This window comes from Corvus moneduloides, chromosome 1 (genome assembly GCF_009650955.1).
Source record: "Corvus moneduloides isolate bCorMon1 chromosome 1, bCorMon1.pri, whole genome shotgun sequence".
NCBI lineage: Eukaryota > Metazoa > Chordata > Aves > Passeriformes > Corvidae > Corvus > Corvus moneduloides.
This window is the reverse complement of record NC_045476.1, coordinates 78,073,996-78,101,472: the sequence shown is the minus strand read 5'-3', so window position 1 is coordinate 78,101,472 and position 27,477 is coordinate 78,073,996. Positions and strand designations below refer to the sequence as shown.

Sequence of the window (27,477 nt, the reverse complement as noted above, 5' to 3'; positions counted from 1 at the left end):
ATTCTGTTAAAAGCCATCTTCCTGAGCAATTTCGAAAACTGATAAGTATTTATTTTGTACATTAAAAAATTATGTCAACAGAGGTTTCAAAACTTTTGCAAATCCAGTTCCTTCTTTAAACAAACTCTGGCTTACAACTTCTGCTTTTGAAGTTGTTCTTAGCTGCAGATACACTTTGATACCTAAGTGGAAGTCCATCTTGCTTATTTCTTCTAAAATTCTTTCTGTTCAGTTAAGAGCTTTGATGCTTAGGAGATTAAAATTGTCATCTGTTGTGAAAGCTTGAGGCTTTCATGTGATCGAATAGTCATATTTTTCTTTTGATAGTTCTGAGGATGAGGTTTGAATAGTTTCTCTTTGAAAATGCCCTTCTCATGCTGCTATCTTTGTTTTTTACTGTTTGGACAGAACACATGATTTCCATATCAGTTCCCTATCTTATCAAATGAAAGATAGGAAATAAATGCACATCAGTCACTAAATGAAACGGCTGAACTAGTTCCAAGTCAGAAGAACTTTAAAACTGAAGTTATAACATACCCACTTTACAAATGCTCTTACATCTTGGCAATGTTAGAAAGCCCCAAATCAAAAAAATGTCTGCATGCATCATCCAAAGCCACCATATTCCATTTGCCCGTTATGGGTAGTGGTAGACTTAGCTGCTATATTTTTTTGTTTTAACAATCAAAAAATTCCTGGAAATAACTGTGTCAACTTTTGTTTGAAATTGATTTCAGTATTTAAAGACTATTAGACCACTTCATTTCATCTGGTATTAGAATCAAAATTTGACCTAGAAGCAAACATGTTTTGAAGAGTTGCTGTGAGCTTTTCACTTGAGAAATCTGATAAAAGGAAGCTACCTGAGCCCTTCTATAATGTTATTATCAGCTTGACTGAAAAGATGCAAGTCACAGAAGCCAGTCAGGGTGTGGATAAGTATGAAAAAACTAACTGCAATTTAGAAAACATAAATTTTCTTCTTTATCTACCCTATCTTAATGAAAATGAGAGTTACGTAACAATTTGGATAATACATTTAATAATGTATTATAATACAACAATAAGATAAAAAAAACCAAAATGCATCCTTACAGCTTGCAATTTACTAGATGGAAACAACTTGTTCTCTAAGACTGCTGGTAAGTTTTGAATCCTAACTCATGTATTAAGTGCTTGAAATAATTGTTGCTAGGATAAACTCAGTACTGAAGGATTTGGTAGGGTTAGTAGACCTCCTCCAAATACTCATAATTTCCATAAAGCAGCTAGAGAATGGAAAACCTGTTCCCTTCCTGTGTAATAAGGATATGCCTAACTTGAGTACTCACAGCATTTGCTTTAAATAGGTTGCCTGACATTCAGTCTAAAGAAATGAATCTTCTGCCGCATCTTAAATTTGCCATGGTCTAAACCCTCTACTTTGCATAATTCAAAATGTTTATGATTGCTATCCTGCCTTTGACATAACTGAGAATCTGATCATTTTAAAAACACATGCTGTGTTTTCAGTGATGATAAAATTAATTCTTACAATCAAACTCTATTTCAATCATACGTATTCTCAGATTTTCCTGTATTAGCATTGATTTCTAGCTAGGCTGAGTCTCTGATTAGCAGAATGAGATTTGAAGGGAAGAGAGAAGTTCAAAAAACACTTCATTATTTGTAAGAATTTCATTTATCTAGACTTAGGTTCACAGTTTCTGCTTTTTACAGAGCCCTTTTGTTTTTCAGTAGATACTATTAACTTATGCACACCAAAATCAGAGGAAAATCTTTTTAAAAGATCAACAAACAAAATTTAAAAAACAGAACACAAAAGGCATCTGTAATACAACTATCACTTGCTAACATTGCACTTTGTTCATCCTGAAAGCAGATCTGTTTTTGTCTTCTCGCTAGCTGTCTTAAGCCCTCTGAAGCAGTTATAAGCCTCTTAAATTTCTTTCCGGGTTGAAGGTCTCCAGGGGTTGAACCTGAAGACAAGTCTGCTGTAGTTCGGGTCTTCTCTGTAGCTGGTCCTGTCTCATTAACTTCAAAGCATGAATGAGGCTACTGAGTCAAGTGTTGGCCTCCCACTATTAGAGTGACAAGCTGTCTGATACTTGCTTGTGAACTCTCCTGCTGGTTTTAATTTTTGTCGTGTGGTAGTCATCTCTTGTGCTGAAGCACGGCTTTTTGATTCGGGGCTGTTTGTGTTATGTGCTGAAGTGTTTCACATTTCAAGGCCACTTCTTTTCTTAATTCTTATATCAGGCAAGTGGGAGTTGGGAAACCTCAGGTTCTGAAGTACGTTTGTGACAGTGGCTGCGTTGCTAACTGTTGTCAGAGAATTTAAATTTCTTCTGATTGACTCAAAATGTAGGCACAGATTCATCAAATGTAATGGGATGTCATACAAGTTTTAGAGGGCATGATTTAGGACATCTGAAGTTCTACATTTACTTGGCAAGGAGGAAAGACTCAAAATGGCAGGAATAACAAAGCTTGTAGCAGTATGAAAGTTTGAGGAAAGCTGGGTAAGCGCAGGGGCCCTTGATACTTCAAAGGAGAGCTACTTTTAAAAGAAAATGTCCAAATGCCATATAGTGGTTTCACAACATAAAACTACCCTTCTACCATTATCTGAAGTACTGAGTACTTCATAGTGAAGTATGCAAAAATCTGACAAGGTAATTCATATGTACAATATAATGTTGTAATAGAATTGGAATAATACTGCTTGTGCAATGCAAGTGCTGGATGATTTTAGAAGTACTGTTTATTTCCTCAACTTTTTGGCCTTGGCTCAACAAGATTGCTGTTCATGTAAATCTCAACTAGTTCAATCCCAGATTGCAGGTTGTTCTTCATAGGTAACTTTTCAATCTATGTAAGTCAATAGAATAAGACCCTTGAGAAAGTTTAATTTTGAAATTTCAAAGCTCAGCAGACAAGCTACTCATTCCCAATGTGCACTTCTCTTTTAAGGTGTATTAGATTAGCTGCGTGAAAGCTGAAACATTTAAAAATGGCTGTCTGAAAGCCTTGGTCCAATGCATTGTTGCTTGCTTGAAAGATCCACCCATTTTAAGTCAGACTTTGTAATTTTTTCCGGGATGGTAGCTGTAGTGATTAGAAATTTTTAATAAAGAAAAAGCAGAAGAGCCATTGAGATTTGGAATAGTTTTCTCTCCTAAGACAAACTAAATTGTTCATAAATGCCCTTTCCTTGTAGGAAGATTAACCAACTTCAAGGCTCTAAATTTCTGTTCTTTGCTTTGCTGGTGTAGAGGAGTATCTGTATCCTTCTAAAGTATTCCTTTCTTAGGCTGTCTGCAGCAAAACTTCTGTGCATCATTCTTGAGGAGTGTTAGCTCCTTCACCAAGTGCTAGGAGTTCTACATGTTATCAGCCTAGTCAACCACGAAATTAAACCTTAGCTGGCTTTGTCAATGCTTCTGAAGGTGTAGTTTCAGCCTTGTAGCAGGAGAGGGGAGGGGAAGAGGCATCAGGTCATTTATATTAAAATCAATACTTCATAATGGTTACAAAGAAAGGGGTTTAAAAGTTGCCTTTTTATTTAAGAGAATGTTTTAGAATCAAAAAATGAGGGTTTCTAGTGTTGATTTCATTGGTAGACATGTTGAGTTAAAAATCATTACATGTTTTGGCAGAAGATCACATTTCAGTATAACTTCAAGAGCTTTTAATCACAGTTTAACATTTGACTGAAGTTAATGTTATAGCTATTTACATGTATGATTGTATAAACATGTACAAACTTCAAATAAAAACTACATTTGTGACTGACTTGAAAGCATCAAGGTTTGTATGATGGCAATTATAATGGTGGCATTAGTAAGATTAGATGAGGTACAACTGTGTAACAATGCTGTGTTGTGGTAGAATTATGTGGCTGTTGTGATATGCTACCAAGTGACAGCTTCTCAAATATACAATGTCTAGAATCTTCTACTATGTAACAGAAACATGCAGCAGAGTAATCTACTTTCAAGGTTGAATGGGGAAAGTCCTAATGACTTCTAGGAATTTTCAGCATCATTACAGTTCACTAAAAATCAATTCTTGCCGTCTGACATGGGTTTGTCTGACATGAGTTTTTTGGCTTTCTACGCCTTCAGACATGTCTTATTCCTATTTCCCTTAATTGGATTCCTGAGTTTTTATAGTTTGTGTTGTTTTTCTAACTTTTTTTATTATTTATATCATTCTAGTGCAGGGCACTCCTGATCTGCAACTGTTCTGGTCTTCAAAAATATTTTACAAGAGTAAAATGTTAACACATAGTCATTTCCATAAGAAAAATTACTTAATTTGCGTTAAATTTTTCAAAAAGTAACAAATTAGTATCTTACAACTGTGAATAAGTAACTCAAATGTGAGGAAGTGCTAAAATTAGGTACTTACTTTACCATGAGAGCATTTTCTAACTTTGTTGCACAGAAGTATTTGCAGATCAGCATTGCTGAATGCTAGAGAGATTTTACATATTTTATTCATTGTATCCTCAGTTGCGCTTTTGTATCGCTGCAGTAAAATTCTGTGCATCAAACAAGTTACTTTCATGTAGCAAATGTGGTGTACTGTAGTTACTCCTTCAGTTTTTATGCAGAACTGCAAACTGAGTGAATCTTTTTTCCATGAGTGCTAATTATCAAAAGAGTAACAGATGCTCAACAGAGGAAATGGTTTTATTTCAGTAACATTTTTTACCAGCAAGGGCCAATGCAGTGTTTCTGCTGTGCTTTGTCCTCTGAAAAATGCCATGTTAAATTGTTTCCAGGCAGTGATTAAAGATCTCATTGAAACTTTCTTGTTAAAAGGTGCTACAACACTTTTCGTTTTGCAGGGGAATAAAGTAGATACGCAACTGTTCTAAATAGGTTATCTAACAGTTCAGCGTGGTAGGTGTTCTGTGCTCATCTCTTCTAGTTAAGTATGAGAGTCCTTCCTTCTGGTAACTGTACATTTAAGTGTGATGAGATTAATCTGAGAATTAATGAAATGCATATATTTATCTGGTAATCTCTTAAATAGGTTTCCTGAGATGTTCTAACTGTAAATGGTTGTTAAAAAGAACATTTGCTATGTGTTTTGCAAAGGTCCAGGGGGTTAAAATTTGAAGCCACCACATACATGTAACCTCAGCATCAAAACACATGAAATCCCAGTGCACACAAATCACCACTGGCCCTTTTTGGAGCAAACATTGGAACATGAGAAACACATAACAATGACTAGGGGAGTTGAAAGGTGAATTTAAGAGAGAATGGAAAGCTGAAATTAAGTATTTTTGAATTTAAAGCTGACTCTAGATCTTTGAAAATCACTGTAAACTTTCAAGAATAATGGTGCAAAGACTTTTTTTCTTTCAAGCTTTTTTATAAGTACTGCAGAAGAGCTGCATTTTTTGGGTATTTTGGTCTTGTGCATCTCTTCATTTGAATTCAGTGAACTGAATTCAAAATCTTAATCAACTCTAGGACATTCCTAAAACTCCACTATTTTTAAAGAGAAATTTAAAATGAGATTATTCTTTTTAGTAAGATAAAGTACATTTCAAGATCTCCCATGTAAACTGCTAAAATTTTGGTGTATGATCTAATTCTCAAAAAAAATTCTGTGGTTTCAATGGGACTGTACATTAACTTCATGGTTTAAGCTTTGCTACATGGAGACAGCTTCCTCTGCTGCCATGGCGTATTTGCTTCATTTAGATCTGTGTTCTGATTGCCCACATACTCTTCTTGCCCCGAAAAAACAGAACATTTGACAGCATCAGCTCCCAAATATTATCCCAAAACCTTACAGCGAGTCCTTGTCAGACAGCTTGAAATTTTGACTTAGCTAACCTAAGGCCAGTGAAACTATGGAAAATGTTCACCAGTTTGCTTTCAGACCAACTCTGCTGCATGTGTTCATAAGTTCCATAAAGATTGCATGCTTTATTTTTAATACAAACAGTATCTTTTTTTTCACACCCATCCTTGCTTTTTATATTTTATTTTTGTTTCCCTTGCCTTGGTTGGATGCCTGTGTGTGTTTAATCCAAATCCCTGTCCAGTCCTGGAGTTTGAACTGCGGAAAGCCAAGGAGACCATACAGGCCCTTCGAGCCAACCTGACTCAGGCTGCAGGTGGTGTACATAAACCTTTTCTTAAGTCTCTACTTTAAACAATGTAGAAGTATCTGAGCTCATCCTCTGTGAGAGAGTAAAATTTCGTTACTCTTTTTTTCCTCCCCAGAAAATGAAGTTCCTTTGCAGGAACGAAAAAATTATAAATCAAGTCCTGAAATTCAGGTAGGTGGCTGGTGATAAATGAGCTTTGCATGGATTTTAGTATGGATATGCTTCCATAGTTGGAAAGGAGATAAACCAAAGATCTAGTATATTTTCTTTTTTTTTCCAGGAGCCAATCAGACCTCTTGAGAAAAGAGCTCTAAACTTCCTAGTTAATGAATTTTTACTGAAGAATAGTTACAAGCTTACGTCAATAACATTTTCAGATGAAAATCATGATCAGGTAAAGTTTGCTTGTGGATTTATTTGGGGTTGTTTTACATGCCTGCTTTCCATATTCTGATCTTGTCATAAAATCAAGTGAACTTAAATGATTTTTCCTCTGCATGTAGTTTGCTTCGTGTGTGTGCAAAGGTTAAATATGTTAGTTAGCATTTTCATATATAAACCATGGTTTGAAAGCACAGCAGTTTGAGCAGCAGTTTCCCAAAATTTGTAGGAAGGACACAAGAATGCTTGCATTCTTTAAAGGAAGCAAAACAAGAAGTGAAATACTGTGAGTTGTGTATTTCTTTATATTCTGGTGTGGCACACCTTCAGTTAAACTCAAGGATCTGATTCTCAAACATAATCTTTTCCTTAAATCCTGCTCAGTTGACTTGTACAGGCTATAAAATTTACCCATTGGTTGTCTTCTGGGCATTTGTATGTGTGTGTGAGTATACTTAATCACCTGTGGCACTGAGTACAGTATTGAAGAAGTTCTTGGTAATAAGGTGTTATGCTAGATCTTTCCCAACATAGCTGTGCTTGGATGCATTTTTCTTAAGATGATCAGTTTCAACATATCTCTGTTGGCTTACATTTGATGGAAAGAATATCTTTGAATGTTTGGAAGGTTCTAATTACATTCTGACTGTTTCTGGGTAGAACACCCAGTAACATCAACACCCAATATGTATTCATCACAAAACTGGAATATTACCAGAAGAATTAAATATAGAGTTTCATCCAGTTTTATCTGTAACTGGTCTTCCTATACTTTTCCTGTGTTTCATATCCTAATCGGTAAAGCAAATATGTTGTTAAATAGAATTTCTGAATCATCACCTCCGCTGAATATTTGCACTTAACGTCCAAATACTTGTGAGAATACAGCCCCCAAAAGAGAAGAGATGAATAGTTTGTCCTTACTATTTGTGTTCTCAACTGAGAATGTTTTGTGTTGTGAGACAATTAGCAAAAAAAAAAAAGGCAAAATTCTTAATTCTAAAAGGTAAATATAAATATACTGCAATTAGCATATAGTAGGCACTTATTTTTCTACATTATTCACATAATTCTTTGAGAAAATAATCCTTCCTGTACATGACCAGACTATGGGAAAAATACAGTGAAGGCTGGGAACAACAGGAAAAAAGTTTAAACAAATACTTAAATTTATTGTCATTAAGGAGACCATCACACCTCTTGTGTAACAGTGCACATACTTATTTATATATACAGACATGGAGTAATCTTGTACTAATAGGATGATAAGATGTCAATGAGAAAAACATAGAGTGATGGTTTGAGACAGGGAGGCCCTTGTATTGTTTGCACCTCACTATCAGTCATCTACAGAGCTGTTTGAGCTGTTTTGAGCATCAGGAGGAATTTCTTCATGGAAGTGTTAAACGTTGGAACAGACTGCTCAGGGAGATGGGGTCACTGTCCCTGGGGGGGTTCAAGAAATGACTGGACATGGCACTTAGTACTTGGGTCTTGCTTACATGGTGATGATCAGTCAAAGGTTGGACTCAATAATCTTAGAGGTCTTTGCCAACCTGAATGATTCTGTGATAATGTGACTGTCTGCCTCAGGGAAATTACACCTGCACTTGTAAATGAAATGGGAACAAAACTGGTATCTCTGCCTTGTATCAACATGCATTGGCTTTTGCTAGAATTTGAGCAATGTTATTTCTGATTCTAAAAAGTGTTCATGTCTTAGGAAAAAACAGTAACGTATGTGGTTTTGGAAGGTTCTGTCTCTAGTATGTTACCTAGAGCTGCCTTTAGAGTGAGACTGCTTTGCTTCATGAAGTGGATCCTTCCTCTACTATTGTTTCTTGCTGAGTTAAGCTTCTATCTGATTTACTACAATGCAGTCTTGATGTGATTATTTTGCTATTGCATCACCTGTGGTCAAATGAGGAAGAGAAATGAAAATAAAAGGAAGTATATTGTATGCTTTAGTTTCTTTTATTCTTTTGAAGGATTTTGAACTTTGGGATGATGTAGGATTGAACATTCCAAAACCTCCTGACCTGTTACAACTCTACCGTGACTTTGGAAACCATCACGTTACTGCGAGAGATGTGGTGGATGCATCAGTTGGAGTAGAAGATGATGAGTTAGAGGTTGACACTCCTATACTTGGGACCGTCCCTGTGTTTGACACACCACCACGGTCAATAGAAGTAAGGCTGTACAGAAGAAATGCTGCAGCTGTTTGCTGAACTGCTTAGCTTTATTGTACTAAACTCTTTTGTTTCTGTCTTGTGTTTAGCAATGTTTAATAGTGCAAAAATTGGAAGATCAAATTAGTGTGTTAAACAGTGAGAAATGGTCTTTGATGGAACAAATCCAAAGACTTGAAAGGTATGTACTTATCAACCTACTTGACTGCTGATAAATGTTGAACAACTTTTCCATGTTTTTCTAGCACGTATATGAAAACATAACTTAGATATAGGAAATTACTAGGAATTCTTCAGGGCAGTCTTTCCTTTTCAATACATGGTACTTGATTTAGAAAAAGGAAGAGACTTCAAACTGACTATTTCCCTATTATTACCTATATAATTTAATTTTGTAATCAGTTTTGTTCTTTCAATGTAACTTCTTTAGTTCTTTGAAAGCCGAATCACTTCTGATCTGTTTTACATAGGTTTTTTCTTCAATTAGCTTTATGTCACTCCTTGGTACAGCTTGCAAGTACTGTCAAAAAGATGCTTGTTTTAACACCAAATGTCTTCTTTCTGAAGAGCAAGACTAGTAGACATGACAGTATCTTTAATAACAGCAAAAAAAAAGATACTTAAAGCTTAGGTCAAAACATAATTCTGTAAGCCACAAGATATCATTCCTCTTATGAGGTGTACTAATGCAGCATCTGGGAAAGTGCATAAATTTTAAGTGGCTTTATTGACTTGCATACTTACCATTTCAAAGCCAGATAGGATAGTACATATTGATTCACCACTGTCGTGTTTTAAGTTTTGCATCCTAGATAGAGTTCCATCTTGTGACAATTTGTGTCTCAGTGCTCATATTTCAGCCAGAAGGAGATAAAACTCGTTACTCACTTGTTTCATTGATTCACTCAGAGTGCAACATTTTTCCTGCTACTAATTATTTACCAAAGTACTCAATGAAACTAGTGCTTATTTGAGCAATTTGTGTGATGGAAGTTATTTCTGTTACAGGAAATTTTTACACACATGAATTGAAGAAGAGAGCTCTTGAGTGTGTTGAGCTCTTCAGTATGTTGTCTTTATTTCTGTGCTGCAGTCGTGTGATTTGAACAGCATTTGCATGAAAGCTACAAAAATACTTCATATTTTGCTCTTTCAGTGAAATAGATCTTCTCAAGAATGAAAACTTTGCTGTGTCAACAGTTTATGGTGTAGCTCCCCATCCTTCTTTAAAACAAGTGCCTCTCACAGTCTCAGAGGACAATGGACGGTACTTGGATATCAAGAGCTCTGAGAATGACAATAAACATGGAAACATTGAGGAAACAAGCCTTGCTTTATCAGCTGAAGTGGATTCAAGGACTTCTAAAGATGATATGCTAAATTCTGTGCCCTCTAAAGAGGCAGAGAAACTGTCCTCATGTACTCCATCATCTAAAGCTGCAGTCCACTTTGATAAACCTAATAGGTTAGTGATAAGTTGTAAACTGCATGTTATAATTAAAAATTCTTGTAAAGTGAGTAGGTATTTTTCTAACAGTGAAATTCTGCCAAATGAATAGATCATTTGTGTTTTGAAGGCAAATAAAAGACTTAACATACCTCTAGGGTACAGTGCTGATATTTTTATATTGTTCCTAATCTCTTTAGGAAGGAGTACATATGATAAACCTACAGTTTTAGTATTAAGTTTCAGAATTTCTTTTCACTTTCTACTTGTTTCTAAAACCAGCCCTGTTTCTTGCAACAAAAAAATAGGTACAATCAGAATAGTGAATGGGAAGACAAGATAGTTCCATTTGCTTTTAAGTTTTAATTTCATAATTCTCTTCTGTTCTGCTTGAAGACTTGTTGGAAAAATTTTTTACCATTTCTATATAGATGTGTATAACTCTCCTAGAGAGCAGTACCATTTTTCATTTACTTATTTTTTAACTATCAGAAAGGTATCTAATGGCAATACTGCATTTTTGAGTTTTGATTTTGTGGCAAGCCTTCACTGGGTAGCTATGATTCTATTAACTAAAATAGGGTATTCGTGTTGTGTTATTACTTGGAGACTGAGTTTGTAAGTGTTCTTGAGAAAGCCCTTTCAACCTGTACAAGTGTTTTTATAGTGAAGAGGGGACTTGTTCATTAAGTGATAGCTAAACCACTGTAGTCATCAGGAGTAACATGGACCACAAACATAATGAGGGTACGTACAACTTGTAATTATCACCACTGTGGACAAAGATATGCACATAGATCACCTTATGATCTTACCATTTCTGTTCCTAGGGAAGCAGGCAGCCATCCTGCTTTGTATTTTATCAGTTCTCTTAGTGAGCTTTTGCTGGTGTTGATAGTGTAATTTGTTTCTAGAATTACCTTTCCATCTGAAAATACCAAGTAGAAATCTGTGTGACATTCTGTGCAGATGGAAAAATAAATGCAAGCTTGTAGTGGGGGGAAGAAAAAGAACACCCAAAATAAGAGTTGCTAGTAATTTTCTTTTCTTGCAAACCCTAACAATCCTTCTTTTTCTGGAGTTTCTGTACTTCTTGCACTAACTTGTAGGGTCAGGGCTGCATTTTCAATGATATCTTAACTTTTAGAATTGGATAGGAGGAAAGATTTCTGATGTCTGAATATAATACTTTAGAGTCTCATAACAAATTTCTTCTCTCTTAGTTGACACTAGTGTTTAACAGGAAAGTAGAGCAGCTTAGGTTTTTCTGTAAAATGGTCAGTGGTTTGATTTAAGCTTTCCAGATTTTTTTCTTTTTCTTTCGTATCCTAGCTGAAAATCTAGACTATGTAGTAATCAAAACTTACAGCTGTTGTGCATTGATTGCTGTATACTTGTCTATCTGCTTTCATTTGGCTTGTTGCAAGTTTCTTTTTGCTCAGATTAATGGTGAGTGCTGGGTGGCATGAAGTGCATGAATATTAGATTGATGGTTTGGGGATAGTGAGGATGTATATCAAAATAGGATTAAATCACTGAGTGAGGAGTGAACTGTGTATTTCCAGTGGAATTTATGACAGAGTCTAGAAGAACAGCATTTGTTTTGCTGCTCACAGCTGTTTTAAATATAACTGCACACAGATTTATTTGAAAAGTAGTTCAATGAAGCCATGAATCCCCATTGAGTTAACTATAGAAGTCCCCTCAAATGCAGTTCACTGCAGAAATAAGTAATGCATGTGTAATATGTAGCTATTTTTGTACTCTGCTTTGGGCTTAATGTGTCAGCGAAGGGTCAAAGGAAAGCATATTTGTTTTACAGATCAGTGTCTAGTACTAAATTTTCTTCCTGGATTGTGCCCTAGATTTGTAATAATACAGTATATTTTTTTTACTAAGAAAACAGATTATTTGTTAAATCTTTTGAGGTCTATGGGAGAAGCAGCAGAATAGAAATGCTGGATATTTATTGATTTCAATCCAGGGTTATTTGTAGAAGACAATTACTGTAAATTATTCAGAATGTATTAAGGGTTAATAACTAAGACTATCCTAAAAGGCAAGATTGTTACTACTGTATCTGTAGAGTGTATTCTTGGCATAAATCTTGGCCAGATGGGAAGAGAGAAGAGGAAGTGAGTCTGTTTTGTGTGACTGCACTCAGAGCAGCTGTGTGTGCATGCTGGCAAATGAGGACATGGCCATCATTGGAAAAATGCCTCAGTTAACAGATTGCAGTACAAAGCACTAGCAGTGGCTTAAATAGACTGCACCACATGTGTTTATTCAACTAACTTAAGGTGTGTGGTAATTTGCACCAAATACAAGGTGTCTTCTGTATACAGCAGTCCTGGCTTTTTGAGTGAATTGACTCTTTTGTCCCAAAGTATATGGAATAGAATAATAGTGCTCAGGTTTTTATTCTTTGTACTTTCTTATGTTTGAACGTCTTCACTACTGGCATCTGTTGGCCCTTGAAGAGACTTGCCACTGACTTGTGTGCAAGAGGCCTTGGTCTTCTATCATTTTTGTCCAGCGTAGCCATCAAGGATGTTTTTTAGACTTCATTAAGGAGAAGCTTTCTGGACTCCAAGTATAGCCAGCAATTGTAACAGGATCCACGCTGCCCAGAGGTTGCTGTTATTGACCGCACAGGGACATTCAGTGACATATTGTCATACTTACTTTTCAGCCTCTGCAAAGTGGGAATGGAACTTTGCCCTTATGTAGGATTTTAAGTAGGATTCCAAGTGGAAAAGGATATGACATTCTTTAGAATGAATGCTAAATTGAGGGACAGCCTGGGCAGAGGGCTGGCCAAGGCCTTGCCTCTGTGTTAATGTTAAGCTGCTGCTTTGCAGTGCTTGCTCATGTTCTCCAAAAAACTGTAGAGTCTTGAGTAGAGCTTGTAAGTCTGTCAGTCAAGAATATTTTACAGCATAAGGACTAACATATTGTGAAAGAGATCCTTTACAACTAGCTATCATTTAAGTAGTTTAGTAACTTTTTAAAAGTGAACTTTGCACAAAACCAAGCTGATTAGAATTAAAACAAGCTTCCTTCATTAAAATTTAAAATTTACTTTAAAAATCCATACTGTTAAGAAAGAAAATTGATTTTAAGTAATAAATAAAAATTCTTATTTATCATAATTTTCTAAGTTGTGAGAAGAGGAAAACTGGTATATTTATCAATATCATCTTAGATTAGTTTAAGTAATTATAAGTAGGAGCTTTGATTCTTAATGGGCTTTTTCAGTTAGAAAAGGGTGAATGATAGTGTATTTACTGTAAGAAGTATTATGTTTCAATCTATTAGATAAAATGCACGTCCATGCCCATAATTGTGTGTAGGATTCTGTGCGCTCGGGTGCATTTTTGAGGGTTCAAAAGTGTTACCAGTTTCCACATAATAAACAGGAGTTGTCTCCTCTCAGTGTCTTTGGAGGATTCAAACAGCAGATGATGATAATGAGTGAGATGCTTTCTGTGCATGTTTTGGAAGACAAATGTTGTTTTTCTTCTTTAAACATAGTGGATGAAGCACTGTTAGATTAGCATCTAAGTACAGGCCTCAGATAAGGTGCAGAGGAAGTTGTCATTACTGGGAAAAATAGAGTGCTGCTGCTTGCCTGTTTAATGTAGTGGTCAGTAATTGTTTTCTGAGAGCATTTCTGCCAAATTATCCTCTTCAGACAAGGCTGTTTTGAGGCTGTTATCAGGGTTTGATATGGGTGCGTAAGGCTTTGAGTAGCTCAGCTGTGTTGGCTGGTGCTAGATGTGGCCATGAGGCAGTGCTTGTACAGAGGCACCCTGTATGAGGACTTAGACAGCAGTTTAAGGTTAATTTTGAGGTTCTGGCTGCGTTTGAATCCAAAGTTAGATCCCAAAGTGGCAGTTGAGCAAACTCTATTTAAGCTTGAAGCTTGTAACTTGACTGACTACTCAAATGCTTTTGTTCAATGTGCAGAATTGGAGCATTAAGCAAAATTACTGTTTTGTGTGATTTTTGCGCCCACCCCACCCCGTTTGCATAATTGTGTGCTTCCTCTTGTATTGCCTAAGCTTCCTTTTCTTCATGCTTTAGTCCTATTTTTGTCTGTGCAGCGGTTTGAAAAATGTTACATTTTTTGGAACTAAAAGTAACTTCTTAATTAGGACACTCAGGTTTTTTTCTTGCTACAAACTAAACACCCTAAAAGTCAAAGATAATTTTAAAACTTCTGTAGTATGCATCACTTAAACATGCTTTCTGGATGTCATTTTACCTAGCTGATTAAACCAGAGTGAAAGGACTTGCTTTATCACCTTTCTGATTTATGCTTTTCCCCCCATTCCCTTTTTGATGATATTTCAGGAAATTGTCACCAGCTTTCCATCAAGCACTACTGTCTTTCTGTCGGATGTCAGCAGACAGCCGTTTGGGATCAGAGGTATATTTCCAGTTGACATAAAGTAAAAGATCCTTGATTTTGCATGGCACCAATAGGTAAACAAGCAATAATTGCTTTGAAACAAGACATAGATGGAGAGATGAATCTATGTGCATGAAAGTTAAGAAATAAGGATATGCTTTCAGATTTTATGCTTAATAACGAACCTAGTGATAGAAGTGTGATTACCGGGAAGTTTTGAGTCTCTACAAGTGGATTCATGTAAGTCAAAAACTTACAGCTTAATGTGTGGGAGTAAATTAAATACTTTTCTGGTAAGTGATCAGCCTGCTGCAATTTTTATTATTCCTTTCAAATGGTATTTTTCTGTTCCTGCGCTTCTCAAAAAAGCAAACAAGCAACTTGGTTTTCTAGGTGTCTCGGATTGCAGACAGTGAAAAAAGTGTCATGTTAATGTTGGGACGCTGCCTGCCTCATATTGTTCCTAATGTGCTGCTTGCAAAACGAGAGGTGAGGAACCCTGAAATTTTACATTTTACTTTTATCATGATATTTTGTTGTTCGTTTTGAAGATGCTGTGTCCAATTTCATGAAAGTCTATTACTTGCAATCATGTTCTTACTTTTGTGCATGCATCTCTGCTCCTAGAAAATGGTTTTACACCTCTGTCAGGTGAGTTCAGTAAATCTGCATGGTATCCTAATATTTCTTCCTCTGCTTAAGGCACCCATTAGCATTCAGCAAGACTGTTACTGTAGGTCCATCTATTTGTGGCAGCACAAATGTTTTTGTTAGGGAATACTGTATCAATGTGCATTGTAAAGAACAGGGGCCATGAGTTCAAACATTGTTTGGTTTATTTTGTCTATCAGTTTAAATAAGGAATAATGTTCAGGTTCTTTTGCAGCACTATGTACTTCAACAAAAATAATTTTCAGCAAAAAAAATTATTTTATTGTCTTTTCTTCAAAGCTCCATGTATCAGCCAAGTAAAGGTTCATCAAAAATACCTCTTCATAAGAAAATGAGCAATCTTGCTTATGTGTTTTCCTTAACTTTAAAATGAGACTAACTAAAAATTATGAACATGTAAGGTATATTTTGAATGTAACTGAAGGTGATGGTTTGCGTAATCATTCATGCTGTATAGCATGAGAAAGGAAAGAAAAAAATGACTGGTTTTGAATTGCTTTGTCTAAATATTGCACATTACCAAATATGTTAAAACAAAAATAAACTGAAGAAGACATATCAAACAAAAATTCAGTGTCCCTGTAGTTGACACTGAAATAAAAGGTTTGAAGTAGCATGTCTTGTTGAGCAAGTTTTAGTCCTTGTTGAGGGGACCTACAGTATGGTAGACTTAGTTGTGTGTTTTGCATAAATTCATTTTAAGGCTTTGAAAATTCCGCAAGAAATTTGTACTGATCCTGTAATCTAAAATTTTATACCATACAAGTAATTGTCAGCAGCTGACATGGTGAACTTGAGATATGTGCCATGTTTTGAAAATTCATAAAAGACTTTTTTTTTTTTTCTGAGGGGATAGGGGTGTTAACTGGGTGCTCTGGAAATGCTTCTTTCTTTCACAATAATTCTGTGAATGTTCCTGGATCAGTGCTTAATTTCTGATTTCTTATTTATTCCTTTCCTTCCTTCTGCTTGGCAGGATGTGGTATTTTGGCTTCTTCTCACAGCTTGTAGCATAATCTGTGTAATGTATTGAACATTTTTGTGGCCTTTTAGTCTGTTTCCTACTTAGGTTGTTTTACAGTGAAAGTTACATTTAATTACATGTATTTTTGCCTTAAGTTCTCTGTTTCAGTTTAATTGAAAAAGCCACAAATGAGAATTGAGTAATTGGATTACACAGGATGCTTAATGTTTCAAGAATTGAAATTTGCTTTAAAAATACCTTTTTTTAGTTACCTGCCACCTTTTGCTATAACTGTTGCAATGTTCTTTCTGATGTAGTCATGGAGCTTGAAGGAAAAGTTGGGTAGATCATCTGTCAGTATTTATCATAATCAATATTATGAAAAGCTAACCTAAGAACTAGGCTCTTCCACAAGGTATAACTTTGAGTCTTGTCCAAAAACAACCTTATATTGAGACTTTTGCACAAAGAAGGGTGTAAAAATATACCTAATGATCATTAATTGGAGAAGGATGTGTAACAGGTTCAACTCACAATGCAAAGTGTTTGCCAGTCTCTTCTGAAACTAGAAGAATGGTAGTATTTAAGATCTTACACTATCAACGTGTTAGGATTAGAGTGAAACATAATTTTTTGATGGCTCCCTGAAATATCTTTGTTCTTTAAGCATTCGTCATGTTGAAATTGGTTGCAAAATCTTAAGCTGAAAATTACATGCTATGCATCTCCATTTTGGAGAAACTGAGTTTGCAGAGGTTGACAACCTCTCAATAGTTTTTGTCCTTTAGCAGAGACTCAGAAGCCATGTTTCCTATGCTTTTAAGCATCTTAAGGTCAGTAGCAGCCTGCCTGATCTGGTAGTAAGCAAATATTATAGTTGACATTCCTGAAATTATTTCTTATTTTTATATATTGGTGCAGCTTAATTGTTCTTTAATGTCTGTAGTTTAGATTCCAATGGAAGGTAAGAAAGAAGGAAAGACACACAGTATTGAGTAGAGTGGCTGAGGGCATCATTTCAGTTGTTTCTAAAAAAAGCAGTTCAACTGTGTAAAATCAATAATGCACCGTACAGGAAAATTGCCTCAAAGCAATTTGTAGTTATCAAAATTCATGTAACAACATATAAATTTAGTTTTGTTTTCATCTCAAGCATCTAGGTTATCTTAACTCCCTGAAAACTTGTATGTCAGTATTTAGATTCATATGTGAATGCACTCACAAATAAAGGAGATGTTGCAAAAAATCCACGTAAGTGAAATGAGCAGTAACAAAATGCTAAAACCCAATTCTTAAAAAAAAAAAAGCTCATTGGTTGGGTATGCAGTCTGTGATAACACTTCTTGCAAATGAGCAGCTTGGGTTCATAAAAATTGATCTACATTGAAATCTGCTTTCTCAATTATCTTTTTACCACTTAAAATACATTAACAATAAAAAAAAAGGCAAAAGTAAAATCAGCCACCTTCAATTTGTTGACAGATGTACCATTAAAAAAATTCCTTTGGCTAAAATGTAATTAGAGGGAAGCAGTCTTTTAAAACTTTTTGCAATAACTGATCAGTGCAATACTCATTTCTTCACACTTTCTAAGATATTAAAGTCAATGGTTTTTTGTCAGGAAACAAGAGTAACCTTGTATGTACAACTTCCGTACTCTGCAGTATGTAGTCCTTTAATGGAGTGATGCCCAGAGTAAATGTTTTGCTTAATATCTTATTACTCTTGTTCTTAATCAACACTTTCATTGAATTTTTTACATCTTTCATCTTGCCCATTATTCCAGTATTAGTCTTTAACTTTCTTTTGTGTTATGCAAATTTAGCAAAATCATAATAGTAGTGGTCTACTGAATATGCACCACTAAATAGTTATACTGAGAAACTGTTATTTATAGAGAGTTCAACATGTTAAGAATAGAGTTTTGCTTTTATTTGTTTGTAAAGTTGAAGCAAAGATAGTGTTGAATTTTCAGTCTCTGAGTTGATGCCATTCTCAACTCCACTAGATCTCCACTGTAGATTGAAAGTAATCACATTAATGTGCGGTAACTGCATGTAAATATCACCAAGGCACTTTAATTCTCTGGCATGTCTCTTAAAACACAGTAAAGTTGAGTATCTTACTACAAATTTTCATCTCAGTCTTATGCTTTAAAAGCCATAAAATACTTGCTTTGTTAAAGAAATGTAAAAGAGTACTGTGTCAGATCTTGGCAGTATACTTAATTGTCTGTTTCCAGGGTTGTGTCAAGCAGATTTCTTTCTGGTTGGATATGGATAAAGGTGCATAAACCTGAGTTGCTGGGCATGAAAATTGTCAGTTATCAATGTCTTCTAGATGATCACTTTAATTTCACATTAAAGGGGAGAATAAAGAAATCTAAATGAACAATTACAATACTTTGTTACTCTGTAAAACTTAGGTTGCTCTAGGCTTCTGCAGATTGTTTCTAAAAAACAGGGGTAGTGTTGACCACAGCCTGTTTGCTGGTCCTTTTCTGGTATATATGCTGTATTGGTGTTGGCTTGCAGAGCTTTTTTGTTCTGGGGGTGAGGGTGCTCCAGAAACATGAGACACAACAATTTTTTAAGTCCTTTTGTTCCCTTCTCCTTGATATGAGGGCCTAGCGCAGCTTCCGTAGAGTAAAATAGCTCGGTCTCATAGAGTGTCCTTTTCTTCTCTAGTCTGGAAGCTGACGTCTTTCACAGTTTTTTCTGTAAAGCTTACATAGGTCATGGATGCAAGGAGCTGAATTTTATGTTTATGAATTGAATTGCCAGCTTTTGTTGTATCACAAACTTTTATATGTGTGTTTTCAAATAAACAATAGATACAGACAAAGAAGTACAAAGTTTTTTCACACCCACACCCTACCATTGATTCTTATGTAAAAGCATCCCTTTGGGATCTCTGAGAGGCTTACTTTGGATCCTGGAATAATAGTCTCACCCCATGAAAGGTAATTAGAGCTGTGATTTTAATATTAGTAAGATTAGTAGCACAAAGTTTTGAGTCATGCCGTAATCCTATGATTAAATATTTTTTTCACTTTAAAACTAAAAGGATAAATTCTGAACTTCAAATACATTCCTGCCCAAGAAAGTCCCCATCAGTGGTTTGTTGGTACCTGCAGCTATTTCATTTGCAGACAATAAGATTATTTTATTTTATTTACTTGTTGTCAGAGGCTAAGTTACAGAGTAATTTTAACATAGCATTAGTTCACAATATAAGTATTGACTATTAAAGAAGATTAAAAGGAACACATTAACAAAATTGATCATGTCATCCTGGTTTATATACTGTCACCTGCTTGCAATATTAGTACATTAATATTTGGAGTAATAAAAAATATTATTGTTTGAACCTACTGAAGTAACCAGTCTTGACACTTAACACTAGTTAAATTTATTCTTTGAGATAATTACTTTGCTTATGAACATTCCAACAACAGGACAGTAATAAATGAGAGCAACTAAGATGTAGAAGACTTGTTGGAATATTTAGCAAAACATAGATATAATGATGGAAACAATACTGACAGAAAATTCCTTGCTACCTTTTAAGATGCTCACTATGTGCTGCACTTTAAAAAAAACCAAAGTTTAATATTTTGTTGTAATACTTTTAATACGTAGGAGGAACTGTCTTGCATATAGTTCAGGTGGTACTACTTACTATTAAAAAGCCACATTCTTTTGACCATAGGGAAAGCTACTCCATATGCCCATGTAGATGTTGCCTTTATTGAGAACTTTAATCAACTCAAGTCGTGAATCCTTTTCAAAGATAATGGAGCAAGATGTTTAACTTAGGAAGAAATTTTCCAGAGATACTATGGCGAGAAAAATGTGAGTTTTTCTTTGGAGAGACCTACATGGAGAGTAACACAGAAGCAGACCAGAGAGAAGATGGGCTGTTTCAGTTCTCCTGTGCAGTGTGTTAGGTCAGCCTCACAGAATTGTCTGTCAGCCACCTGTAGGTAGCTTCTCTCACTGTAAAACCAAAATAACTTCTTTCAGTCTTTCAGTCAAACTTCTTTGTGTGGGTAGCTCACAGATAAACTGCCTCAGATATGAACTTGTCTTTTCAGTAGTAGAGGTGGGACCTATGACACATAATGTTTTATTGCATCAAGCTGCAAGTGCTGACAGCATTACGATGTCCGTCTGCTTGGAATCTAACAGGAAAACAGTATCAAAGCTGTGGAAGTCTGTCTTCTTGCTCTGGCCATGAAAGTCACTAGTCACTCCTGTTGACTAACACCAACATAAAGTATCAAAAGTTGTGTTCTGAAACTCAGAGGCAAAAGAGAAAAGAAGGACTTGGGGATGAACAGGATATTTAGGAAGGATCCCAAATTAAATAGAGAGAGAGTTGTTGGGTTTTTCTTGAAACTTAAGTTCTTGCTTTATGACTGTCAGCACAAGTGGTATTCCTTCCCAAGGAATGCAGAGTGTTTCAAATAGCACTGGAAGTCCACTCCTTGATTATTAGTAATTATATAGAGTCTCTGTAACCATGTTGTGAACATTCCTCTTGAATTTAAACAACCAAATACTAATCTTACCATGTCTTACTGGAAAATTACTACTTTCTATAGCTTCTCTGCTGGTTTCAAAATCTGAGATCTGTAAAAAAAATCTACATCAAAGGTATGACCCTTACCAACAGGAAGAAATGAGCTCAAACCTACCTGTAGTTTGGTTTTCGTAGTTAATGCTCCTGAATGTCCTGAGAAGAACCTGCCCCTTATAAGTCTTTGGGAGACTTCGCTTGACCTGTCTTGTCCCTCTGTAGAGCATATTTGTTCTTCTGGTCCCACAGTCCTCTTTGCTTCCAGTTCTACCTTGCTGTCCATGAGGGCTATAGGGAGTACAGAAAACACTGTTGAAGACTTCTCACTCTTTCTCCACTCCCCTTAATAGAAGGAACTGTAGAAGCACTGATGCAGCGTTGCAGAGAACACTCTCTTCTCCCATAGTATGCATGAGAGAATGTGACCAATGGACAAGAAAATACAGCTAATTCCGTCAGCTATAATAACCAGCTTTCTGCAAGGTAAAGAACCAGCCTTGTATCTGCCCCATGTCAATGCTGTTAGGTTACTCATTAGCCTTTCAGACACAAGGCAGTAGTTTCTAGGTGAATATTCTCAGGTGTTTTCCTTCCATGCAGACTCAGCTGAAAAAAGACAACTTGAACTTCCTTAAATTCAATAAGAAGCTTAAAAGCCTCCTCATGTCACTGTTTTAAAATCTTGCAGTAGTTCTGAGTAAGCAGTTGAGATTTTTGAGTAGGTACTCAAACATACTAAGAAAGTGAAGTCAATGTGTTGGTTTCAACAGATGAACCAAAAACCCCATAAATGTCCCATTTCATGGGGTATATTCTTTATTAAGTTTTTCATAGGAGTATTTAAGAATACTTGCAAGAGCAGTTGAGTAACGTGAACTTAGGGTAGATTTCAGAAATTTAGGTTTCACTAAAGTAACAGGGGTTTGTTTAGCTTTAAGTTTTATAATGAGCTTATTCTTTATGGTGCAGGTAGTAATTTTCTTCTGTATCTACAAATTGCAATCAGATTTCCTATTTAAAAGATTTTACTTTAATGTATAAGTAGTGGTATTTAGAGTGGTGTTTGGGGTGGGTATTATTTTAGTAATATTCCTTCAAATCTTTTTGAATTAAAGCAGTGTTTGCAGGAGAGAAAATTATTCTGTGCAGTACAAAAAAAAAGTTAAATAGGTTAAACCCCCTGACTTCCCAGAACTTTAAATGAGCAAAAATCTTAATTATCCAAAAATAATAAAATCTAACATGCAGATTCTAGAGGGAAAGAAGCTCTCAGCTGAAGAAAGTTATTTAGTTTTTCATGCAATTTAATTTGTAAAGTTTCTTTAATGCACGTCTGCTGTTCATGTTATTTTGTGTTGTGCTACACTTATTTAAAACCCACCCCGTTACTCTTAAAAGTATTAAGAAATGGAAATGTTCAAATTATTCAAATTTATTTTTTATTTCTCCTTTTCTCCTTTTAGATTTTTTTAAGTGATAGGTAGGATATTTCCATGTTTTTTCCTCTGTCATAAATTCCCTAGTCTGTATCATAATTGAGTTAAATATTGCCAAAATATCTTCCAGAATCACGGAACGTTAAATACAGTTTAGGTTGGGTCTTGGTCATCTTTGGGGATGGAAAATGGCAGACTAAGTAGAATTCTTGTAAAATGAAAAAAAAAGCTTGTCAGCAGTTGACTAGCTTAGACACTGCTCTAAAATGGAGTACTGTTCTATGTTTAATATAAACATAGCTCCTGCTGTTTAGGAAAATACAAGTTGAGCAGTGAGGATGTTGTCAGTGGTGCCTCCACAAGTCCACAAGAGCATCATAATTAGGTCACTTTGAATGTCTGCAAGAAGAAATTGGCAGCTCCCTGCAAAGTCATTCCAAACCACCACAGATTTTTCCAGGTTTTATATAATCTCTCCTACTAACATTAGAAGTGTTTCCCTCTGTCACCTGCTTATTTGTCACAACTTAATAATTCACAAAAAGTCTTTCTGCTGAAAATGGCTCCAAAGTACACAGCAGGTGTGCGAGGTAATCTCCAGATTACTTGCCCATGTTTTTTGCAGACACTGAGGTTTTTCTTATTCTTTTTTTCCTGATCTCCCAGTGTGATGTTTCTGTTCCTAAGATATTAAATCACCTAGAAACTGTCTGGCTTCCAAATTCAGTTGGAGTAAAAGCTCACATCAACAAGGTCAAGGGAAGGGACTTCCAGACAATGTTTTAGAAACATTTGTTTCTTTTGGGAATGAATACCATGAGCTTTGTAGGCATATTTAGAACAGAGAAGGTCCTCACTATGAAGATCCTTATATTTTCTCTTGGTGTTTTACATAGTATTTTCTTCATAATTTGTTCCTTAAGGGATTTTAATTGCTCCAAAAAGAAAATTCAGCTTCAGAGATTGGTTCTGTATGGAAAAAAAAAAATCATAGAACCTTTACAAAAATCAGATCATTCTCAGTCGACACAAAATCTGTCTGCAGTCACCTTTACCAATGTATGTTTCTCAGTGCTTATTCAAACTTGTGCACAAAACTGTGTGCACATTTAATTGGAAATTTTAATTTTTAACTCCATGGCATTTTTTTCGTAGGAGCTTTGTTCCATAGATGTCTGTGGAGCTTCAGTTCAGTAGGTAGTGAAAACAGTTGAAACCATGATTGTTCTCTTAATTCTGGTTACAGGTGACCTGCATATGTTAATTGTAATCTTTGCAAAGCTTTTCATTTTATGTGCTGGTTCTCCCCTGATTTCTCCTAGCAGGAAAATAATTCTAACTTTTGTAGACCTTCACTTTCCCCAGGTCACTTAATAAGACATCACGACTCCAAAGTATCTTTTTTAACTTTTTTGATGTTATGTGGTGTTAAATTTATCTTCTTAGTTTCTTTTGTTGTTAATGAATGTATGCCCAAAGCGATTTTACTTTGTTTGGTTTTCCCCTACCCACAACTTTTTAGGAATTGATCCCACTCATACTGTGTACAGCCTGCCTCCATCCTGAACCCAAAGAGAGAGATCAGCTTCTGCACATACTGTTCAATTTGATCAAACGACCAGACGATGAGCAAAGGTGTGTTTGCGCTTGTGTGGTGTGGGACAAGCAGGAACATTTTTCTCTGTCCAAGCAGCAGAACTAATAGGAATTGGATATTATTGGGTGGTATTAAACAAGTTTCATTTAAGCTGGTATTTTGCTTATATAGTATTGACAAATTTATGCCAACTTCAGGATTTTCCATTTCCATGACCTGTGCTTCCTAGTTACTGAAATGTAAAAATATGCTTGTAAGCTGCAGTGTAACGTTTCAGTTCCTTTTTTTATTTAATGATGAACTTTAACTGTTTTGTTAAATCAGAACAGCTTTTTTTAAAACCTGTCTTAGTGTGTCTTAGTGATCTACATGTTTGTTAAGATAACCACCACATTTCTTTGCAGAAAATAATGCTCCTTCTACTTATGGCTCATTACTATGGTAGCAATAAAAAATTCAGAAGAATGTAGCATTGATCTACATTTGAGAAGTGTTAAGAAATTTGTTTCATTTTGGTTAAGACTGAAGCAAATTACACCTTTTGTTCTATAAATTTAATTCTTCCCTAATGCTCAGGAAATCTGACTTTGTACTGATCTTGATGAGAATATCCTTAAGGTTGAAAGACAGTACCCAAGCTGGTATGTTTCCTTCTCTAACTGTGGAAAGATGTTTCATGCATGATCTGTAGTTCTTCTATTATTTTCATGAGGGATGTTTTGTAAAGCATCTGTATCTTTTGTTGCTCTAGGCTGTCTTTAGACAAAATAGGGTTTATGAAATAGGTGGAAAGCATTTCTTTTGGAGATTCTCCAAAACTGAAGTGTTCAGGCATAGTTTTAAACCATTCCCGTGGTAAAATTTAGAGATTAGGTATAATTTAAAGCCATGGCTTTGGGGATTAAAAAAAAAAATGCCTAAATAAACAAAAGCAACTTGTAGCGTAGTGGCGCCATGCAGATGGAAATTATGAAGAGATGCAATCCTGGTTTTACTTCAGAGTCATTAGAAATCTGCTTCCGAAATGTTTTGAATGTCTCATGTGGATTGAGAAGCTAAATTAATTTGTGGTTGAAGGGGAAAGAAATTACATCTCATTTGGAGTCTCTTGTGGTTAATTTGTTACAGGATTGGTAGCCTATCAGGTAGACTTTTCGTAGCCCCCTTTAGGTGCATTAGCAGTTAAGAAAGAAGAAAAAGCTTTTTTTCCTTGAATTTGTTCATTTTTTATTATGAATTAGAGATTTAAATATAAAAATAACTTGTTTTCATCAGAAATTTGGTAAAAATAGTCTGCCATAAACTCCAGGACAATGCCATAAAACTCCAGAAAAATGCCATAAACTCCAGGACAAAACATGCGTATACATAATATACATTTGCACACATAAAAATAATAGTTGATTTTAAAGGTACCATAACATGATGGAAAACCAGTTAAGATTCCATTAAATGAGATTCTGAATACTTAATATTTTTATAATAAGTATATTTATATTATTATAAATTTATATTAATATAGATTTAATATTCTATTTAATAATTAAATAGAAAATACTTATTCAGAATTTCAGGGGGGGTCTATTTAAAGATTTGTATGGTAGTATTTGTATGCTTTGTTTTTATCTAAATACGTTTAAGTAATGTTTTAGCAGTCTTGTGCAATATGAAGTGAGCAAAGACATTCAGATTTAGTCACCAGAAGGATTATGTCAATTATCTCTTGTTAATTTGTTTACCTTCTGCTACACTATACAGGCCTACCACATTGTACCTTGGTGTAGCAGCTGATTAGTTGATGACATTTTTAATTTGCTAAATGCAAGAGACTGAAATGTGACATTGCATTTCTAAGAATGAACCCATTAGAAGAAGTATTTTATTTTACAAGGTCAAATATCTGAAGTATGTTTACAATTATGCGGAAAGCCTGGATTATGCCTCTTGCCTATGGGAGATGCTTTTTGGTGCTTGGCATATTGCTGTAGTCTTGTACACTAACCTTATATTTAACAAGGCCACTTTTATCCTCAAGGCTTTGCTTGTTAATGTCCCATTCAACTTTTAAAAATGTCTATCAAATTCTCTTTTGCAAAGGAACAAAAATGTGTTCACATAACCTCCTTTTTGTACAATTATGGTAGTTTTGGAGGCTAGGAGCCATGAAGAAGTGATATTAATGTTTGGCTCTAATAGGACAAGATTAAAACCTTGCTTCAGTCACCTCTTACTGAGATCCTTACATCTTTCCTTTCCCTGAAATGCTGACTGTTATCATATACTGTTAAAATGGTTGCAAAAATATTTAAAATCTTATTTTCAAATATTTTTGAAATATCTTCAAATTCTCATCTCTGTAGGCAGGGCAAAAGGAAATCTGATTTAATTTTGAGATTTCAAATCTTTTTTTAAACGGTTTGATTTAAGAAAAAATGCTTTGTTTTATTCCATTTCTAATGCAGAAAATTTCAAGGGATTGCTGTGTTCTTCTTTTTTCTAATATGTTAAAAATGTATAGTCTGTTGCTCATTTCTGTGATTAGGTGCAGTGTATAGAACCAAAGATAGTAATTCAAATGCCTGTTTTGTTTGCAGTAGAACCCAGAATTACCGCAGGCCTTTGTCTCCATATTGCTGAGTCTTATCTAACCATTTTTGTTTTCTCCCTACTTTTTACCTTGATCAAAGGCCTGGTTCTCTGAATGTGGTAGTGAGGTAAAAAACCCAAATACACACAACACAAAACAAAAGAGTGTGCTCTGATTGTTGGCCTAAAGAATGCTGGGATTAAAATGAAACAACCTTTTTGATAGGATCTTTGTCCTAAAAAATTCTTAAAGCAAATGAATCTTTTTTTGATGGTGTATGTTCTCTAAGGGGTTCAAAACTAACCAGCAGAACCTCTGCCTTTCAACCTTAAGGGGTGCTATTGGTACAGAAAAAATTTAGGAGTTTAGACATGACACTAAAATGGTAACAAATTAATTCTGAATTACATTTCTTAGTGTAATAATAATAAACTCTGAGTAGTGTCCTAATCTTACTGAGGAGGTGATAAAATTGAGTCTCATGTCCACACATTATCATTTGAAACTGGGTATTTAAACGTTCATGTAGGCACTAAAAGTAAATAGGACTGGTGAATTGCATTCAAAGTTGATATTATTCCAATCCTATCAACAGGAGAAATAGAAGTAAAAAACATCTTAACAAGATAGCCACTCATTAAATAAAGTATCACAAATGACAGTTAAGTACAATCTTACTGAAATTTTAAATGTACCTCTGTGCCTATGAAATAGATGGAACAATGGCAATTTCTTGCAATCTTTAATGAAAGATAAAAAATGTAAGAATATGAATACAAATAACAGGTGATGATAGATACTACTGGTTCATTACTTTCTTTTTTAATGAGCTTTAGAAGATTTCTCACAAGAGTGAAGTCCAGTATTTTGTGGGAGATGACAGTAACTTGCATGTTAGAATGTTGCAAAACTGTCATAAAAGAAACAAGCTTCTTGCTTTGAAGAAAATTCATTCCATCTCACAAATGCTTCTAAGTAAAATCAAATTACTTCCATAAAATACTGATGGTATGATAGTATTAGGTAATTTAGATCCTTTACTGCATGACTCAGTACTAAGAATTAAA

General features: G+C 35.1%; 1 protein-coding gene across 6 annotated transcripts in view; it reads left to right on the top strand.

Moving 5' to 3' along the window:
• The window catches only part of RELCH (RAB11 binding and LisH domain, coiled-coil and HEAT repeat containing), a 78,163-nt gene that overhangs the window by 18,518 nt on the left and 32,168 nt on the right, over window positions 1-27,477 (top strand). For 2 of the 6 annotated variants that reach the window (XM_032117148.1, XM_032117127.1), the window contains exons 3-11: window positions 6,074-6,145; window positions 6,255-6,310; window positions 6,420-6,533; window positions 8,509-8,712; window positions 8,802-8,893; window positions 9,869-10,177; window positions 14,516-14,591; window positions 14,967-15,062; window positions 23,749-23,861. In XM_032117148.1, coding sequence (XP_031973039.1) covers window positions 6,074-6,145; window positions 6,255-6,310; window positions 6,420-6,533; window positions 8,509-8,712; window positions 8,802-8,893; window positions 9,869-10,177; window positions 14,516-14,591; window positions 14,967-15,062; window positions 23,749-23,861 — 1,132 coding nt within the window. Of the gene's footprint in view, window positions 1-6,073; window positions 6,146-6,254; window positions 6,311-6,419; window positions 6,534-8,508; window positions 8,713-8,801; window positions 8,894-9,868; window positions 10,178-14,515; window positions 14,592-14,966; window positions 15,063-15,200; window positions 15,225-21,167; window positions 21,274-23,748; window positions 23,862-27,477 lie in introns of those variants that run through there. The other 4 variants (XM_032117117.1, XM_032117133.1, XM_032117158.1 and 1 more) reach the window with 4 other exon arrangements.